Consider the following 20721-nt stretch of genomic DNA (forward strand, 5'->3'; position numbering starts at 1 on the left):
ACAGGCTGAGCCAGGGCTCTGCTCACCCTGACAGCATCAGCCTGCAGGGTCCAAACCCACAGGGAGAGTTTTGGGGGGTGACAGCATCCGTCAGGTGGCTCCCAACAGCAGGGGAGACATCCTGGATAGCAGATGGGGACCAAAGCACTGTGACATTGTCACCCCACAGCAATAAATCCCAAGCCTCACCTTCCACTGGCTTCTCCCCCTCCTCACACACCTTTCTCTCCAGGTTTGAAGGTTGCATTCCCCCTCATGCAGCAGCAGCACGCAGGCACCTGGGAGGGTTCCAACCCAAACCCTTCTGCAGACCTGCACGAGGAGAGGGGTGGCCTGGGGCTGGGAAAAGGAAGGGATTTGCTTGCATCAGCTGGCAGGGGCCTGGCTGGGAAGAAGGGAGGGAAGCTGTGCCTGGGGAGAGGGATTTGGGTACTGCAGGAGCAGGTCTTCAATGTGCCACAGCCCTGGTGACCTGCTTTGTGAGGTGGTTTTCCTTCTCCTTGCAACAGAGCAGGTCCTGCTCCTGCTCTGCCCCCACACCAGGCACATCCCAAGAGCTCTGTGCCCAGCAGCTTCCCAGTGCTGCCCCAAGGCCCTCTGCATGCACCTGCAAGGCTAATCCCCAAAGAGACAGGAGAGAGGAGACCCTGCTTGCCAAGGGACACCCTGCTCCTGAGAGCCACACCCCCCCCCACTTCCCCAGCACATCGCTTTTATTTTGCTGCCACTCAAACCAGATGCACACTGATTCCCTTCTGCCTGGATACAGGCAACTCCACCACCAAAAAATAAGGTCGAGAGAGGCAAAGCCCAGCCCCTGTTTGGTGCACCTACCTCTGCAGGGTCCTGTCTCTCCTCTTGTAGGGCCCCAGGACACTTGTGGGGCATCTCCCTGGCCGTGTAACCCAGCAGCATCCTCTTCCCTTTTGCTTTTCCAGATGCCAAAGGAAAAACCCAATCTCTGCAACTTCAGGTGCACCTCTTGAACTGTCCTCTTCCTCTCCACCTCAGCTGTGAACCCTCTCCTGCCCAGTGCACCCTTTCACACCACCACCACGTAGAGGCTGTGTCCCTAAGGGAACACCCAGTTGTGTCTGGGGCACCCAGATGCACCCAGGAGGTGGCCACACCACGGGGGTGGGGGCTGCAGCAGAGAGCAGAGGATTAATGCTCAAAACCAGCCCTGTCCCAGGTGCAGGAGGGCCCAGCTCTGCTGTAAAACACAACCAGGCTGCCTGCACCCATCTAACCCCCCACCCTGGGGTCCACCCGGCCCTGGGAGGGAGGAGAGGGTTGTGTTTTGGGGACCAGCTGCCTGTGTCCCAGGCCAGCGGGGGCCATGAGGAGCCCGTGAGGAAACACAGGGCTGCATCCCCGGGGTTTTGCTGCTAAAAAGGGGATGGTCAAAGCCAGACTTTGCCTTTGGACACGCCAGGAAGATCAGCTCCAAGCCAGGCCCAGCTGATCTGGAAATAACCTGCACTGCCAAAGAGGAAACACCATTTCCCACCTGACACTTTCCACCCCACAAAACTCCCAGGTGGAGAACAAGGGGCAGAGGTGGCCCCCAGGCATCTGCTCAGTCCTGTGGCAGCAGCTGGGGTGTGTGTGTGTGTGAGTGAGTGTGAGTGAGTGTGTGAGAGTGTGTGAGAGTGTGTGAGAGTGTGAGTGTGTGAGTGTGTGAGTGTGTGAGTGTGTGAGTGTGTGAGTGTGTGAGAGTGTGTGTGAGTGAGTGTGTGAGAGAGTGTGTGAGTGTGTGAGAGAGTGTGAGTGTGAGAGTGTGAGAGTGTGTAAGTGTGTGAGTGAGTGTGTGTGTGAGTGCGTGAGTGTGAGTGTGAGAGTGTGAGAGTGCGTGAGTGTGAGTGTGAGAGTGTGAGAGTGTGAGAGTGTGAGAGTGTGAGAGTGTGAGAGTGTGAGAGTGTGAGAGTGTGAGAGTGTGTGTGAGTGTGTGAGTGTGTGAGTGTGTGTGAGTGTGTGTGAGTGTGTGAGAGTGTGTGAGAGTGTGTGAGTGTGAGTGAGTGTGAGTGTGAGTGTGTGTGAGTGCTGTCCCCACTGTCAGAACACAACGTGGGCCTGGAGGGCTCCCTGGAACCCCCAGGACAGCCCTTGATGCCTCTGACTCCCACCCCACAAGCTTCGTAGCCCCTGATGCTTCATGCCAGGGCCACCAAAGGTGCTGAGCACAGGATCTGCCCACTCTGGCACCAGTGGTGAGTGTAGGAGTCCAGACTGGAAACCAGTTAGAGATGCAGCCCCAGTTCCCTGCTGCTGGGATAAACCAGTTAGAGATGCAGCCCCAGTTCCCTGCTGCTGGGATGAACCCTTTGCCCCAGGAGTTTGCTCTGCAGTCAGAGCAGCCCCAGCTCTGCCCTGGGGACACTGATTCACCTCCTCCCCTGCCTTTGACACTTGTGCACCCACTCACTCCTCAGGAGGAAGCAGCTTCCCCAGCTGTGCTGGGGTTATTTGGTGACCCCGAGTGACAAGCCACCCCCTCTGTGGTGTCCCACAAGGGGTTCCTCACTGCTGTCCCCTCCCCATGCTGACACCTCCTCCCCCAGCAGCTGCCCAGGGCTGGGAAAGCCTCAGCCCCTCTCCCAGTGCCCCTCCGGGCTCCCTGCTCTCCTCCTCTCATCCCCAGTATCCACCACCACCAGATTATGGATGTTCCATTTGCTCCCCCTCCCCACCCTTAAAATTCCTTCTGGCTCTGTTCCCCATGAATTTACCTTTTAAAAACAAATAACAAGCCCCAAAACCTTCTGCTGATACCACCTGAGCTAACAAATTCCAGCAGCTCATCACCAGCTCTGTAAGGAAGTTTCTCCGTGTTTGGAGCCGATTTCCTTCCAGCTGGGTGCCCCTCTGGGTGCTACTCCTCCAGCTGGCAGGGCAGCATCCACAGCCACCGCCTTCGGGAGAGTTTGTAAAACAGAATCACAAAGAAATTTAGGCTGGAAGGGACCTCTAGAGGCCGTTGCTGCAACCTCCAGCTCACAGCTGGGCTGATCCTTCCTCTCCTCAGCCTTTCCCTCTCCAACCTGAGCTCTCCAAGGCCCTGTCCTCTCACCTTGAGGCTGCTGCTGCTCCATCCTATTTATCATTAGTGCCTTTCTCTAACTCCACTATCTGGAAACAGCAATCCAGAGGTGCAGGACTCAGCAAAACTCTACAGCTGCAAAATAAAGGCAGTTCATGTAAGTGAGGGCATTTGGTGTACACCCAGCTGCCCATCCTTATATAAAGCTTTCAAATATTTCTCTACTTGGAGTTTAGAAGCCAATCAACACAGGGCTTTGACCCTCTTCAACCTGTTTCACACAGCAGCCTACAGGAGGCTCACCTGGCCCCAGGCTGCTCCAGCTGCACAACCACCACATCAGGTACAGCCCAGCACATGGGAAGGGAAGAAGGAAAACCCTGGAAGGAGAGGGCTTGAGAGCTCAGGGCTGAGCCAATGGATGGGAATCCATCAGGAGACTTCCTGAGTGCTGCCAGCCTGCAGATCTTCTCTGTCACACATCTCAGAGTCACTGGGCACAGGGAATGAGCTGCTGGGGTCAGCACCACCTGATAGCCTCTCTTAAGGTACAGGATTAAAAAAATAATAATATATGTATATATACATAAAAATCACCTAGGTTTTTCCCTTCTTACTTGCAGTAACTGATGCCCCTGAGCCCTACACCACTGCCATCAGCAGAGCAGAGGTGGTGAGAGGAGGGAGCTCTGTGCCCATCATGAGTGCAGTCAGTAACCAGAGAGGCCATGGCACAGTGCTTGGGTTTCACAGACAGCTCCCACTGCCACCAGAGAACCCCACACTGCAGTGCTTCCATGAACACAAAAAAACCAAAGCAAAACAGTCCAAGGAAAAAGGAGAAGACTCCTGCCCTGAAGCAGGGGCACTGGGGAGGGGTCTGACCACACAAGATGCTGCAGGAGCCAAGTGGGCAAGTGAACCAGGAGGGTATTTGGGCAAGTTGGAGGCTACCATGGAGGTTTCACAGATGAGTCCCTGAGAGCACAGACTGAGCACCAGCACTGAGAAGACAGAGCACTCCTGACCTCAGGTTTTAGTAGGCAAGCCCTGTTCTGCCCCCAGGAGGGGAGCACTGGGGTGACACTGCTCCTGCACAAGGCACAGGGACCAGCATCTCCCAGTCCCACAGCAGCTGGGGCTGTAAGGTCCATGAGCTGATTCCAGAGATGGGGCTCAGCCCCTTGCCCCAGCAGCACAGAAAGGATCCCCCCCTGCAGGCACTGCCACCACTGCCAGGGAGCAAAGCAGCCCCAGAGTTTTGCAGAATAAAAGAATTCCCAGAGGTGAGGCTGAAGGCCCCTAAGGCATCACCACCTCTGCTGCTTTCCCCCCAGAAATTGCCTGGGAAGCTCTCCAGACCTGGCTGTTCCTGGTGAGCACCAGTGGCTGCTGAGCAGACCCTCAGAAGGAATCTCCTGAGCTCACTGAAGCCTAGAGAGCTTGGTATTGGTATTGGTATTAATGCAGATTGTGTCCTAAGCTACATTTGTGCAAATATTTCTATCCCTCCAGCCTGGGCACTGCTCAGCAACTCCATCTGCATAGCAGGTAACTTGTTACAGCACACACCTAAGCTCAATATTTAATTATCTTTCTTCTTGTGTCTATTAAGTCACTTAAGGGGTTGGAAATGTCTCCAGGATACACAGGTTTGCTGCTGCTTTAAAAGAAAATTAGTGACCTGGCTGGAGAGGGCTTCAAGTGATCAAAGCCTTGGCACTGAAGAGTGCTGAGAAACATTGTGCTTCTGAAAAAATAACCCAGCAGATTTCAGCACAGAGCTTGGCAGCTTGGGCTTCACACAGGGACTGGGAGAGGCAAAATCTAACTGATTTAACAGTGCTTTTTCCATGGCAGGTTAAAGGAGCTGAATTCCTTCACTGAGGTTTGCAGATGAGAAGAATAAATCACTAGTATTCGGTTAAAATAAAAAATAAGTGCATCACCCCACATGAAAAACATCCAAATAGGATCAGGTGTCTCCTTCCATCCATCCCAAGCCAGATAGAGGTCATTACAGACCAAGTTTGCAAGCTCTGCTTTTACCTTCCATCAAACTTGGGCACTTCTCAAGCTTTTTGACTGAATTAACTTCCAAGGCAAACAAGTTACAAACAACTACTCCACACCAGAGACTGTCCAAAAAAAAAAAAAAAACAAAACAACAAAACCAAAACGAAAAAACCCACAAAAACCCAAGCCAAAACAAAAAAACAACCAAAACCAAACCTAATCCCTAATTAGGCTTCATGAAAACACCAAGGAGCCCTCCATCCACACTCAAGCCAGTGCAGCTCAGCTGTCCAAGCAGAGATCCCTACTTTGCTCATCCAAAGGCAAATGAGCCCCAGATCCAAGTCTCCATCACTGCAGCAGCAGGAAAACTCAGCCACCTGGGCTCCCCACAACTGACCACAAGAAGTCACCCAGGCCTGAGGACTTCTTTCCAGCACAGGACGTGTTGGTGATGAAGTTGTGGTGTCCAAAAGAGCCCAACTTGATTTTCAGAGGCAGAAACAAAGTCCTCCTGCCACCCACACTGCCCTGGGCTGTCATCCTACCTGTCACCAGGTGCATATTATGGCAAAAACACGTGGATATTATGGCAAAAAAAAGGGCAAACAGAAGCCCAGCCAACCCCAGAGCACCTGGAGCAGGGCAGCATCCCAGCCTGGGTCAGGCTCCCTCCTCCAGCAGTTACCTCTCATTTTTTGGCAGCCTTGGTTGTGTCGGAGCAGCAGAGGGAGCAGAGATCCCACAGCCCCAGAGCCACGGGAGGGAAAGAAAAAGGGAGGAGAGAGGAAGGGCAGAGGTGATGGAGGAATGAGATGGCTCTTCTGCCCCGGGGCTCCAGGCTCCTCCAGTGCCCTGGTTCCACCGGGAGAGAGGGTGTGGGGGCTTTGGAGAGGTGACGTTACATAAAGAAGAAGCTACAGAGAGAGAGAGAAACAGAAAAGAAAGAGAGGTTCAGAATTGAAATGAAAAAGTGAGAGAGGAAGGAAAAAACAAAACCCAAACCAAACACACACGAGGAACAACATTTTGAAGAGAAGGGAAGAGTGCTCTGGGGAGGTGTCATACAAACCGACTGCACCAGAGAGCCCTGGAACTCTTCAGGACACCAACTGGTTTGGAGAAAAAGCTCAAAAAGCCATAAAAAGTGCCTGACAAACACCAGCACCAACCTAGAGAGGCATCTCAAGGGCACAAACCCACCTGCTGGGAGCCTCAGCTTCCTCAGCCCTTCCTGCCTGTCACAAAAAGTCACAAAGGCCACCAGAAAAATCAAAATGTTTGGGTAAAAATGTATTTCCCCTCCCCACTTGAAGCGTTGGCATTATTTATGTAACCTAAAGCACGTGTAGGAAATAAGTGAGCTTATGCTATAAGGTTATTATTCAACTTGTAATTAAAAAAGAGGGAAATATCTTAACATCCAATAAAGTGACAATATCTAACAGATGCATACATATAATTGGCATTAACACTGTAGGTAGGTTACAGAATTATTCCATTACAAACACGGGTTAATTTCCAAATAGCAAGGTAATCAAGTTCTACAGCTATCAATTAAGGCAACCAGGATATTAAAAATGTATACAAATACAATATTTCTACTGCTGTTCACAGCTTTATTTTTCCGTGGATTAAAAAAAACCCCACACAGCAACCAACCCTTCATGTTTGTACAGTTCTGTGCTGCTGAGAGCATCGTGGAGAGCATCCACTGCACATGCAACCTGGGTCCTTGGAGGAGAGACAGAGAGAGGTGGCTCTTTAACATCTCAGAGGGACAAATGGCAAGACTGGGCTCAGCTGGACAGATCAGATGTGACCACACACACAGAAGGACATTTCCCTTCTCACGTGGATGCTGTAGCAGAGGGAGAGCTGCTCACACCAAATACAGACACAGAGGCACACAGCTCCTTGATTTCTCTGGGATTTCCAGCCAGCAAAGCCCATGGGGACACACACCTGAGCTGCAGAGGCTCCTGGGGTGGGTGCCAGGCACTGCTCCCCAAACCCTGATGGCTGCAAACACCCCAGAGCTCAGGGGGTGCCTCCTACTTACTGCTCTCCTGGAGAGGAGCTGTGCAGCCCCAGGGAGGTTTTGGGGGAAGCAAAACCCTTGTGATTCACCTCCACCTTTCCAGCTGACTGCCAGACACACACCTGCCCACTCAGCAGAGCCACCCTGGCCCCTTTCAGCAACCTGGAGTTGGGGTTCCCATTCCAGGAGGCTCATTCCATGCCCTGGAACACCACCACACACCAGGAACCCCTTTCAGTGTGCTTGCCTGCTCCTTGGGATTGCTCTGAGGTTTGGAATCCTCCTGGTGGGGGCCATGCAGCTGATGTCCTGCCTGTCCAACACCCACTAAAGGCTGCAGTGCCTCTGCCCAGGGGCCTGCAGGCTCCAAGCTGGGTGGCTGGAGGGGTTCATGGATGGTGCATTCCCTGGGGCTTCTTGTTCAACATCTCAGCCAAAGCAGATTATGGCAGGAAGCTTCAAAGTTGTTCCTTACCCATGCCACTTGTAAGGAAGTGGACTTAAAGAACCCCTTAGAGAAACACACCTGGTTGCATCTCAGTAGTAAGGCAGAAAGGGTGAGTCTCCTACTACTGTACTTACATGCAAAGGTGGAAGCACATCCAGCTAGAGTGTAACCACTTACTCCATGCAGAATCAGCAGCTACTGTGAAAAAAGACTTAAAAGAAGCAGAGCAGTAACAAGCTAAACATGGCCCAGGGGGTTAAGGAGGAAAAAAAAAGAGTCATTAATATCTCCTTTGGCAACAAACCAAAACGATACCTTTAAAACTTTCAAGCTTAAGGTTTAGTCTCAGGTTTCCCCCAGTTTGCTTTTTGCTGGAGAAACTTGACCAAAAATACAACACGCTTGGCCACCGCTTTCTGTCCAAAAAAGAAAATAAAAAATAAAAAAGCCAGACTCAGCTGATTTCCCCTGCCAAACATCCCTTCAGGGGCTGTTAAATGAAGCAGGACAAGTAAATGTTAAAATTGAGTTTTCTACTTGACACAAAAGGCAGATAAGTAAAAAGAGGACATGCACAGAGACAGCTGAAGCAAAGCTACTGCCACAAGCAGCCAGTGATGTGCATTTGATGTGACAGGAAAAACCTCATGCCAAAACCAAACCTCTTCCTTTCTAACTCCTGATTTTAAAGCTGGTTTTCCAGTAGCCACAAGAACCATCATTTCATTTTCCTAAACAACTCCCTAGCAAAGCTATTTAACCTTACAACAAGTGCATCAGAGTTAATAAGACCAGAAGGTGCAACTTAAAACACACCCCAAAAGAGAAACTTCAGCTATTTTATTTCTATTCCAAGCCCCTGTATTTAGATATCCTCTACCCAGAGCCATGTTTAAGCAGTGAGTTAAAACCAAGACAGCCCAAAAGCTAAACCCAAAACACAGTTCCCAATCCAACACTTCAGAAAAAGTGATAATTCTGCCTTTGTTTTTTTCCCCCCAGAGAGGCAAGAATTTCCATCCCCAAAGCAAGCAAAGAATTGCAGTGCATGAGACTCAGGTGGAGAGAGTTATTTTTAAGAGTGCTGTAGAGAAAGAAAGAGGAAACTACCTAGCTAGAAGCAGTGGAAATGTTGGCTGTACATCAGCAGGAGAGAAAGAACTCCAGAAGTCATAGGGTAAGCATGGCTCGCCACTTCTTGGGAAGGAAGGAAAAGACTCTGTCCAAAAAGCAACGGCATAAAAAAAATACACATTAAACAGAGCAATTTCCACACCTTGCTGGCCACAGAGGGAGGTCTGGCTTGTGCTAAATCTGCTTTGGATCCTCCCTGAGGGCTCTGAGAGGCTGCTGAAGGCTGTGACTTCCCCCCTGCCCAGGCATTTGATGGCCTAAGGGCTGCTCAGCCTTGCTCAGGGGATGCACACTGGAGCCCAGGTACCAGGGGAGGTTCCAGAGGTTGTGCTAGGGCAGTGACAGGAGGTGACAATGAGCAATGTCCTTCCTCCTGCACCTCCCACTCAGCTGGTGGCCACCACACTGAACTGGAAGATGGGGGGGCTGGCAAAATCTGCCAATAAATCCAAGCCCACTCCTATGATCAAGTCAGAGAAACCCAGGAGCTAGTAAAGAGTCTCGTGCAAATGTCATGGCATGCAGGTCAGTTACAGTGTGTTATCTGCACACACACACACACACACACACACACACACACACACACACACACACACACCCCATCCCTCTCCCCCAGCACCAGGACCCTCACTGCTCCAACACCACCAGGGACTGAAGGGAGCCCTGGGGACTGGGCTGAGCTCCTCTGGAGCAGGAATTCCCTCAGCCTGATTTCTGCAGACCCAGGGATCCCCCACCCTTCAGCACAGGGAGCAGGGGAGGCACTGAGGACCTCATCCAGTCAATGATGCTCCCCCGAGGTGCTGATGTCCAGCCCTGGCTCTCAGGTCAAAATTTGGGGCCAAAACTGATTTACTGCTGCTGGTTTGGGCCAGAAAAATATATGGTATTGTTATCTTGCCCCTCCACCCACCCCTGAATGTCTAGTTGCATACAGCCCTGTACCCAACCCTTCTTCCTCCTTGTTCCCACTATGTTATTAGATGAGTTAATAGTTATTCATGTTAAAAAATTGAAAAAAAAAAATAAAATAAAAAGAAAGAAAACAGGTGGCAGAGACACATTACTGCAAAAGCAGGTGAATGCAGGAACATCCTTGGCTTGACAGGCTTTATGTGAAGCTTGCACTGCAAGTTAAAAAAAACAAAAAACAAAAGAAGTTAGCAATAATAGAACCCAAAATGGAAAAAAAAAAAAAAGTTAACCAAAAACAAAATCAAAGAAAGCTGGGGGAGCCAACACCAGCAACCTGCTCTGGTGGGTGTGCATGCAGATGGATTATGGAATGAAAAAGAAATTCAACCTCAAGGACAGACTCTACTCTAGCCTAAGACAAGCAAAAGCAAAAAGAAAAACAGAGGGGGCAGAACTACTGCACAACCAAGCACATAAGTTACTCCAGGGTGCAGTCTGTATGTGCTTGGTGTCTTCAGGCTTTGTTTTTTCATGGTATGGCTGCAGGTGTCCAGCCTGGGGCACTTGATGTGGGTGCCCTGGGTGCTCAGCCTTGACCCAAAGTCAGGAAATCCCAGGCCTGGGCACCACGGTGTCTCCCAACCCTCGAGCAACCATCAGCTTTCAGGGACTGTGCCTGGCCAAGAGGGGCCAAAGCAGTCGTGTTGGGCTGGAAACCATCACATGGAGAGGGAACTGGAAAAAAGGGTTTGCTCTGCTTTGCAGAAAGAGCTCGAAATAACCAGAAATGGAGCCCCAAACAGATGGGCCTGGCTCCAGGGGGTGTGAGGATGAGCAAGAAAGACACCAGCATATGCTGAGGCATGCATGTGGCCAGCTCCCAAACTACAGCAAGCACCAGAGGGACATTTGCTGCTCTGCTTTGGCTTTGCCAAGGAACCAGCTCCAGATTGTTTGGGTTTGAAGCACAGTCCCCATCCCAAAGTGATGGCACAGGCTCGATGAGCATGCTCAGCCCCAGAGGCAGGACAGGACCTGAGTGTGTGTCTGAGGCACACAGCTGGGCTGTCCTGCAAACAGCATGTCCTGCAGCAGGCTGCACCACTTTCAGATGAAAAAAAGAAAAAATATGTAAGCTACAGGAATCTGAGAAACGGATCACAAAAAAAGAATGTGTAAAAAGCCAAGTTGTTCCTCCAGGAAAAGCCTGGAAATCAAGAGGGCCAAGTTCTTCCTCATGGACTTAGGCCAACCCCAGATTCCACCCTGAGCCTTCCCTCTGGCTTGCACAGCTCAGTGGAAAGTCTCTCTTGTCCAAGCTGGAGAAATCTGATCCCACATGAAGAAAAAGCATTCCCATGAATTACTTTTGCTTCTGGGGAGGCTTCCAAGGACTGTGCATGGCAAGGATTGCCTCTGGCCCAAGAACCACCTCAGTCCATGTCAGCACAGAGAAAGGTTGAGAGCCTCACCTCCCCACCCTGCAGCTTTCCATTAGAGCACAAGGAGAAACCTAAAGCCTGGAGAACCCCCAAGGTGTGGTACCCAGCAAAGCACCAGCGTGTCCTTCCCAAGCCCTGTTAGTAACTCAGACACTACAGAACACGGGGAGCAGGTACAGCACCTGGTGTGGAGCCACACTAAAACACCAGCATGTTCCTCAAGAGTGGAGTTCTGTGGCTGCAGCAGCAAAGCAGAAATGGGGTTTGTCACAGTCACTGGGAACACCCACGTACCCCACACTCCCTGGCCAGGTGCCAGCCACCTCCCCAGCAGCAAACTGGAGCTGACACTGACTACCCAGGGTTACAAACCTCCCCAGACTCCACTGCTCACAGAGCTAAGAGCTGAAAAAACTGCAGAGTTGTTAAAAGTATTAAGCTACTGACTCTGTTTCAAAGATAAGAAAAAGGGTTTTCAAAATGCCCTGCTCTTCATAGGAAACAGATCAGCAGGACTGAACTCTCCTGTGAGCAAGAGAAGGCTGGCATTCTGCCTGATCCTAGTGCAGGTGTCATGGCACAAGGGCTCTTTAAGATGGAACATGGGAAGTTCCACCTCACCACGAGGAGAAACTTCTCTCCTGTGAGGCTGAGGGAGCCCTGGCCCAGGCTGCCCAGAGAGGTTGTGGAGTCTCCTTCTCTGGAGCCTTTCCAACTCCCCCTGGATGTGTTCTGTGTGTCCTGCCCTGGGGGATCCTGCTGGGACAGGGGGGTTGGACTGGGTGAGCTCTAAAGGTCCCTTCCACCCCCTGCCACTGTGATAACATTCCATGGTTTCAGGTGGACATGAGCTGCTGACACTGTCTCTCTCCAGCTCCACACAGCCCTGCCCAGCCTGTCACAATGCTTTCTGCACCCAAGCAGAGCATGCAGCACACAAGCAGCTCCCTGGCTTTCAGCAGCTGCCCAAGGCCAGGGTCTCAGCACAAAGCAGCAGAGCTCCATAGGAGCTACATCCAGTTACATCAGAGCAGAAACTTGCCCTAGGGCCCTCCCCACCTGCCCTGGGGAAGCCAGGGGCAGAAACAACAAGTGATGGGTACTGAACCAGCAGTAGAGACTGGGCACATGCAGCAAGCAGCAGCCTAACTTCCCAAAGTATAAAAATAAACTATTATATCTGCAAGACTACAGAACCTCCTAGGCTCCTGCTGTAAGGCAGCTCAGACCTGACTCAAGTTCACAGGTTAGCAAGGGAGATGAGAAGTGTCCACACACCACAGCCCTACAAGGGTTCTGATTAACATCAGGATGTTGCTGGTGGAAGAACCAAGTGGGTTCCCCTGCCAGGGTCTCTTAAGGAACACAGCCCTTTGCTACCAGCTGCTGGGAGAAGCCTGGAACTGTTGGGAGAAGCCTGAACTGTTGGTTTTGTGTGGGGGTTCAAGAGGTTTGAACCCCAGTGAGAGATTTGCTGCATCACCAGCTCCACAGCTTCCCCCCTGCAGTTGGCACCCTCACCACAGCTGCCCCAGAAAGGACTTGTGTGAGAATTCCCTTACTGGAAAAGGTGGCTGGAAATTCCAAGAGGAGGCCTCCAAGCAGCCTCTGTCTAGCCAAGCACACCATGAAGAAGCTGCTTCACCTCTGCAGGGTTTGCCTGGCTTCACTGGACACAGCCCAGCCAAGTGGAGCTCGTGTTCTGGTGTTTAATGCAGGGGGAAGTAGCTGGTACCACACAGTAAGCAGGGTGCTCTCACACTACTACCAAGCTAAGCACAGCCATCCCCAGCTGGAGGCAGCAAAAGGAGGTGGCTACATCAGTTTGGACCTATCCAAAAAGCTCCAGGTTTTCAGGGGTGACTTCACTCCCAGCTCCCATCACTGGAATTGTTCCTCCAGTCTCAACAGAAGCAGAGCCAGGGCCAAACTGAGCACACCTGAAACTCCACCTCCCAGCAGTGACCCTGGGACAAGGCTGCCCACAGGTACACTTGGTGCCTACTGCTGGGCTGGAAACTCAGAGTACTGGAGGGTAGAGGATTGTCCTCCTAGCATACCAATATAAAAGAGTAAAAAACAGTGCTATTATCTTACTAAAAGGTTTCTTAGCTTATTACATCACCTCGACACAAATGTCATTTACCTGCAATTATGGTACCATAATAGCTTGTTTTTAAAAACAAAACAAATCCTTCTTGTCTTTAAAGCAAGCTTTCAAATATTCACTTTTGGCACTAGCATTTCCCATGTAAAAATAACATGGTGGTTTTGGGTTCTGATCTACCTCTACTTACAGCTATAACCTAAGGAGTGGGAAACTGGATGGATAGAGACCCCGTGACTAATTCTGGCTGAGGCAGATAAAACAGAGTCCAGAACATCCCAGAGCTGTTCCAGAAGATGCTGGAGGGATCACAGGTCAAGCCTCCACAATCCAATTGCTCTCCCATACCAGTCAGACCTCAACATAAAACTTGAAGGTATTCTTCTAGAGAAAAATTAAGATCATGTCCCTGGCCCACCCTTTAGAAAAAAATACTTTATTTGATCAGGCTGATAAAAGCCCAGTTTCCAGTCTGGTAATGGGGAAAAGCAAATACAGACATGCAGCAAGAAAGAAAAAACAACCTCCCAAAGTGTAACAAACCCTACAAAGGAGGTGGGGGACATCTGCTTACTTTTTCTTGTCCTTGTCTTTCTTGGTTTGCTGAGAACCTGCCTGCTGAGCTTGTGATTGTAATAGCTGAGCTGCTGCCTTCTTCTTCTGAAAGTTGTTCAGCTCTTCCTCAAGTTCCTTCTTTTTGTCTTCCACTTTTTTCTTCTCTTCTTGGTGAGTCCTCTTTAGATGGTCAAACTTCTCATGAAGCTGCCAGGACAGAGAGAATGAGAATTGGAGGAGAAGAGAAGAATTTCCCCCCCAGTTATGGGTAGTGATGCCTGAAGCTGTTCTGCTGGCACTCACTACATTAACACCAAATCACTGGCCTGTCCCAAACACTCCTGACCTTGTGAGGACATCCCTGCAAGTAACACACACTTGTGCACACATTGGTGGCAATTTCAGTTGCTGTAGAAATATGGCAGGCTTTGGAATTGCCCAGGGAACTACGTTCCAAACCTCATTGCCTTGCACCAGGTGGATTCTCATGCTTAGGAACCCCAGGAAAACCTGGCCATGGCCACTCAGGGGGATATAAATCTCTGGGGTTCTTCTCTGTGGCCCTGCAGAAGGACAGGCTCCTCCAGCAGCTCCCATCCCTAGCAGGACAGCTGCATTTTGTGTCCCACAGGAATCAGTGCTGACCCACATGCACCCAGCAAATCATGGCAGGGCAGCTCTGGGACACTGCTCTGCAGCTCTGCTGAGCAGGAGTAGGACTCACTGCCCTCTGGGAAGTCCTCATCTATTGACTGAAAGGCTCCACATTGTTGTCACTGGTAAAGGGCAGAGCTGGCTGTACCAGAGCTGAAGATCCACTGCCAATCAGCACTGCTTTGAGCAGCAAACATCTTCTCTCCTTTAGGTGGGACTGAAGAGGTGAGAGAGGAGCTGCCTTTCTGGGGTTATGCAGCCACAGCTGCTGCTCCTGTCCCACTGCACCACCTCCCACTCCTCACTCCACAGGGGATGTCTCCTCCTCCAGCTGCCCAAAGCCAGGGAATAACTCCTGCTCCATTGTACAGGGACAGAAAGTGGCAGAGGATTGTGAGTCAGGCCCTAAATCCGTGGTAGGACTGGGAGTGGAGTTCCCACTGCCTGACTGAGACTGTCTGTGCCCAGCAAGGCCCTTTGCAGGCTTGATGTTGGAATCTGGATGCTCACCTTCCCAGGGCTCTCTTGGAAAAGCTCCAGCCTAAACCTTCCCACACAGCCCTCTGTGTTAGAACATACTCACATCCTTCTCTGCTTCCTTCAGCTCTGCTTCCTTCTCCTTCACCCTCATGACAAACATCTGCCTCATCTCATCCTCCTTCTTCTGGAGTTCACCCAGGAATTCGTTCCTCTTCGCTTCGTAAGTCTCTTGGAGACTGTTAAAAACACAGGGAAAACAAACAGTCAGAGCTGTGTTCCAAGCACAGTCATCAATTTCCAGCCTCTGCTGATCTGAGCTGCATTTGGTGTCACAAAACATCCCTGGAGATCCCTGGCAGGCAGAGGCATCATCACCTCCATCCAGCACCCAGTCCCAGTTTGCTAGGTGGCAGCACTGGGAGAGCAAGCAAACCCACACGAGTTCAGTGTAAAGCACTTCCCAGGACAGGATGAGCACCCCCAAAACCACCCAGCACCTACAGAAGCCCCTACAGCAAACCCTGATGCCCTCATGGCTTGGGGTCTGCCCAGGTCCCACCTCCTTGCTCCTCCCACCCTTTCCTGGGAATCTTCACCTGAAGTGCAGGATTCATGGAGCAGAGGCAGGCAAATCAGAGAGCAAAATCTGGCTTTCTGGAGCTCATGAAGCAGGACAGGGCCTCAGAGCAGAACTGATTTCATTCCTCACTGCTAATGGATTCAGCTCAGGGGCTCTTTTTTAGGTAAAGCCACCTTGGGAGACCCCTCTCTCCCCTTTAAGCTGCTAAGGGAGCCTGAGCCCTTGCAAATGAGCAGCACTGTTCCTCCTCCAGCCAACCACATCTTGGGATATTCCTTCATTTCCTTATTCCCCCTCCACTTCTTGGCATTCCTTTATTTCCCCAGCACTGAGATACCACAGCAAACATTTGGGACACACAGTATGAGGTCTGTGCACCTCTGAGATTTTTTCAGAGCCTCTTAGGAACTTCCAATGCCAAATTCCTTTCATTTTATTCCTTAAATGGATCTGGATAGCTCAGCTGTAATGATAGTGTGGGAATGATAACTATTTCCCCCCAAGATGCTTTTTAAAAAATGCATTTTTAAAATGAAAACTCTGCTGGTATCACATCCGTGTGCCTAAGGAACACATCAACCACTGGGCCTGTGGAACTTCCTAATCCCATTAAAACCAAGCTTTGCCTTTCCTAGCACATGGTGAGGGTTTGGATGACTTTTTAGTAGCTTGGTTTTGTTTGCTTTTTTTTGGGGGTGGGGGAAGAAAATTTGACAGACAGACTCAAGACTTGGGTTTAAAGCTGCTAACTGTTGGGCACTCCTAAAATACTCCTCAGGTGGGATGCCCAGAGTGGCTCCTGTGTTGCTCACCCTGGAGGAATCCCACAATTCCAGCTGGCCACACACTGAAGCAAAAAATTTAATTCTAAAAACGACAAAAATTGTTTCCTGAGAGAGCAGGGCAAGAAGCATCTTTGGATTCTTTAACTAAACTGAGAGCCAGATCACACAGATCAGAGATCAGGAGATTCCAATCAAAATCTCCCTGAAATTCAGTCTTGGATTTAATCCTCTGATTGTGGACACAAACTTCAACTCAGAAACCCTTCTGAAGGGTCTGGCTAGAGCTTAGGAAACCCCTGAGGGCAGATCAGCCTCCACTGCTCAGTGAGCCTGACAGACCCAAACTGGAGAGTGCACACTAACTGGGGCCTGGATGGTAAAACTATTGATTGCAAAGCTCCAAAACCACAGAGTGTGGTGATGGGCAAACAGGAGTGAGGCTGACAGGGGCTCTCTGTCAAATTGTCCCAGGTTCCATGCTAATCCCAGCTTCTAGCTTAAAAATCAGCTCAACCACTAACATGAAACTCCATTCTCTACTATAGTTAACTCCAGCTTCCAAAGCAGCAAAATTCCCAGAGAAACTGGCCCAGCAACTCCAGGCTGAATATGAAAAACCAGTTACAGCCCTAAGGAATAACAGTCCAATCCAACTGGGATCCCAGCAGCTTCACATTCCCAGACATGGGAATTTGCTTTTTAAGTATATAAACACATGAAGCCAGATTACAAGAGTAACTTGATTCCCCCACACCACCCACACACTGAATGATGCCCCTGCAAGTGATTTTCTTAAAAAGAAATGGAGAAGGTGAAGCAGAGCAAGAGAAAAACCAGTCCACAAGAGATGCAGGAGAGCAGAAGGGTCCCCATGTAATGGAGCAGAACATCTTAGGCACTGCTGCTCCTCCTCACCTCCCACAGCTTGGCCAAGTGCTGGGGACTCTGCCAGCAAATCTCACAGCCACCACACTGCCTGTTTCACACCTCATGGAAGGACTTCCCAATGCTTTGCAGGGGTCTTTTGCCCTGCTCATCCCAATTTGACAAAGGGAGCAGTGGTCCCTGTGGCTCCCAGGGCCCAGGTCCAGCAGAAAGGCAGCTTTGGATCCCTGGTCTCTGAAGGAAGAATAGAAAGAGCCAAACTTACTGCTTCCCTCATTTCAGAGACACAGCAACCTCAGCCAAACAGCTTGGGATCCTGGGTTTTGTTTGTTTAGTGGAAGGAGAAGGCACCCAGAGAGAACTGTTCTGAACTAGCATGTGCCAGATGGAGAAGTTCTGTACATTTTCATTTCCTTTCTACTTATAGCTTGGTCAAAAGAGGCCTCGTGTACAGGAAGCAATGGAAATTCCTCAGATTCCTCAAAGGGAAGGGCTGAGCCCATCTTAAGCCATTGCTCTCCAGAAAGGAAATCCAATAAAGCTTCACACTTGGGCTTCATAACAGAACTGGGCTCAAATGATTCCAGCAGAGTTTCTGTGCTACAAAATAAATGCAGCTGCACAAACTCAGCAAGTAACAAATAAAACCCTGAACTGATGCAAAGTCTGTGTTGGAAGCTCAGGGCTTGCTCAGCTCACCACAGAGTGCTGGTTTCCAGAAATATCAAAGTCAGGCTCCCACTCTGCCTTCTGCTCTGGAGCCCACCTGGCTTTTCCCTGTTGAGGATCCCAGATGAACCATGTCCACGGTGATGGGCACAGCTGTGTGGCTGCCATCTCAGGGGCTGGCACACCAACCCAGCCATGCTTGTGTCATGGGGGAAACACAGACTGATGCAGGTTTAATTCTGATTGCCTTCCCCTAGGGCAGAGAGCAGCATGGGGTGGTGCTAAGGCAGTGGGGGCAATTACTGGGGAGAAGCTGGGGAGGAATGGGAGACAGGAAATGAGAGGAGAAAACAAACCCTCTCTCCCAAATTCCCACACAGCTGTTGTCCCTGGCTAATGATTTGGGCTTCAGACCAAGAAAGCTGACAACATAAACTCTGTAGATAGTAAAAAGCCAAACCTCAAGCAACAGACCATGGCACCCTCTTCACAGCACACCTTGGACCAGCTGTGAAAAACTCCAGGAAGGTCAACAAGAACATTTATCCCATGCTGTCCCTTTTGGTGGCCAGTGAAACCTCAATGCACTGGTCACCTTCATCTCAGCATGGATTTGAGCAAGCTGACCATAAAACAGACCTGAGTCTGCACTGGAGGAAAGGAGGGAGGCACCTAAGGAATCACCCAACCATTTCAAACCTTCTCCAAGGGCTCTCCAGGAGTCATTTCTGAAGTGATTGACAAACTTGCTGCTCAACAGATTCCCTCAAGTCTCCATGAAGCTCACAGTGCTGCCAACAGGAAGATGAGCCCAAGCTTCACTGCAGACTGGAAGTTCACAGGTTTTAGGAAAGCAAGAGCAAGGCTGGAGAAAAAATGTATCAGCTTCCAAGCCCCAAACTTAAATTCTTCCAGCTTGAAAAAAATGACAAGTCAACAATATCAGACACCTTTCAAAATGTTAAGGCAAGCTGACTTGGCTCTTTCAGCCACCCCAGGTTGCCCTGGGTGTCCAGCCCCCAGGCCTGAGGGCAGGAGGATGGCACTGCACATCTTTGGCTCTCAGCTGTTTCAAGTGACCATGGCTCTTCCATCATTCTTGCAAACATCACCAAGCCCAACACCTCCAATCTCTTTGGCTGGCCAAGATGTGATTTCCTTTTTTTTCTTACCTCCCTCACACTTCTGTATCCACAAAGCTTGTGAAATGTGCCTGAAGCACCTGTAGCATCCGAAGGGCTTTTGAGTCAATGGAAATGTGATTGCAAATGTTCATTTCCACCAGTTTTGCTCTCCCAGTATTCTGTGAGCTCCAGAATGAGTTCTAGGTGGAGCTCTTCAGAGATGAAGGAGTAACTTCACTTCTGAAGGTGAATTTTGGCTGTTTTATCAACAGCTGCTAGTGAATCCACAGGGAAATAGATCTTAAGAGTCTTCTTAAGGATAAAATATCTTTGGCTGAACAAGTGCTGAGAAAAGTTGCTACAAGAAAGAGCCCTGGGATGCTGCTGTACAAGAATGTGTGGATGGCTTCCTACCTGAAAGGTTTGCTGTCTGGATCTGTGTCCTTGAAGCCCATCTCCTCCAGCTTGCACCTCCTGTAGAGCTCGTAGTGCCTGCTGTGGGTCTGCTCCCTCAGGTCCTCCATGTTCACCCGGATCAGCATCTCCCGCAGCTTCACAAAGTCACAGTGATTCTCATTTTCCACTGAAAAAACCCAAACAAACAACAAAACACCCCAAACCTTTCACGGAGGGAACCTTAAAGCCAGGAGGCCAAATCTCTCCTGCTTTCCCTGGGTTAGCCAGCCTTGGAATTCTTCAGGAGGACTCTGGGGCAGTCTGTACCAAGAGGCTTTGTGTGATGGGGGTGAAGCCACCCCAACAACACGACAACACCTGGGCACCAGTTCCAGGCCTTTCACTGGCTTTGTCAGATCTGCTGCTGCCCATCTGTCACAGAGCTCCTGGCTCTCAGCACGTTTCTGCACCGACAAGGTGATGAGCTATTTGCACACAGGATTTCACTTCCCACTCAAATCCACTCTAAATCCAAGTCACAGCCAGGTCAAAGCCTCAGCCTGTAACAGCACTGAAAGGAAAGGTCACCAGAGCCCACCAGAGGTGCTGCACTCTTCCCAGGCCACCCAGCCCTCTGAAGGGACAGGGGAAGGAGCCCAGCTGCACCCCACCAGGCCACCCCAGCTGTCTCTGCAAAGAGGCAAATCAGAGCCAGATCTTCAAAGTCTCTCTGGGATCCCCACTAAATCTCTCTGGCTATCTGGTCCTAGTTTCCTGGGAACAGCAAGAACCCAGCAGGATACGTGTCAAGTCCAAGGCTTCCCAAACATAAGCTGTGGCTTCAGCTGTGTCTCCAGTTGGAGAGTGGCCCAGAGAGCTGCAGGGGAACATTTGCAGGACAGTTCTGCAGAACTCAAAGAGTTTTTCTCACTAATACAAACTGGCAAGGCTGACACCCCCCCTATCACCAACCCTCCTACACACCCAGATCCAGTTGGCAAAGCCCTGATTTTAAGAAGCCTTGGAGCTTTTTCAAAATGGATTTTGGTAAGGACCATGCAGGGATCACTGCACCTTTCAGCAGAATGAGCCAGGATGACAAGGCTTTATTTATGCTTTTGGTAACATACCCTGCACAACACCCCAGGGGTACTGCCTGGCTTTTGCCATCTTGTTGCCAATCTTCACTTCTTCAGTGCTGCCAACGACAGCAAAAGGAAGGTGAACCTATGAAAGGAAAGGGACAATAATATTAGGGATTTCCTTTGTTGCCTTGCCAGGGATTGTTCCTGCAGAAAACTGTTTACTGTGGCAGCTGTGCTGGGTTTAAGTTGCTTAAATGCCTTTGCAATTCAGTGGGTGTTTTAGAAAGAGTGACAGCATGATCTGGAGGAGAAACCTGCTTAGATTTCAAGTCCCAGATTCTCAAGTCCTAAAAATAAAAGAGCCA

General features: G+C 50.2%; 1 protein-coding gene across 10 annotated transcripts in view; it reads right to left on the reverse strand.

Annotated features, from left to right (window-relative positions):
* The window catches only part of SEPTIN11 (septin 11), a 75375-nt gene that overhangs the window by 10571 nt on the left and 44083 nt on the right, over window positions 1-20721 (reverse strand). For 3 of the 10 annotated variants that reach the window (XM_071744131.1, XM_071744124.1, XM_071744127.1), the window contains exons 6-11: window positions 20402-20498; window positions 19290-19458; window positions 14936-15068; window positions 13718-13905; window positions 11219-11274; window positions 6430-9806 (exon numbers count right to left, since the gene is read on the reverse strand). In XM_071744131.1, coding sequence (XP_071600232.1) covers window positions 11235-11274; window positions 13718-13905; window positions 14936-15068; window positions 19290-19458; window positions 20402-20498 — 627 coding nt within the window. In that variant the 3' untranslated portion in view covers window positions 6430-9806; window positions 11219-11234. Of the gene's footprint in view, window positions 1-5942; window positions 5974-6429; window positions 9807-11218; window positions 11275-13563; window positions 13906-14935; window positions 18330-18390; window positions 19459-20401; window positions 20499-20721 lie in introns of those variants that run through there. The other 7 variants (XR_011725903.1, XR_011725902.1, XM_071744129.1 and 4 more) reach the window with 7 other exon arrangements.

Source organism: Heliangelus exortis, chromosome 4 (genome assembly GCF_036169615.1).
Source record: "Heliangelus exortis chromosome 4, bHelExo1.hap1, whole genome shotgun sequence".
Lineage (NCBI taxonomy): Eukaryota > Metazoa > Chordata > Aves > Apodiformes > Trochilidae > Heliangelus > Heliangelus exortis.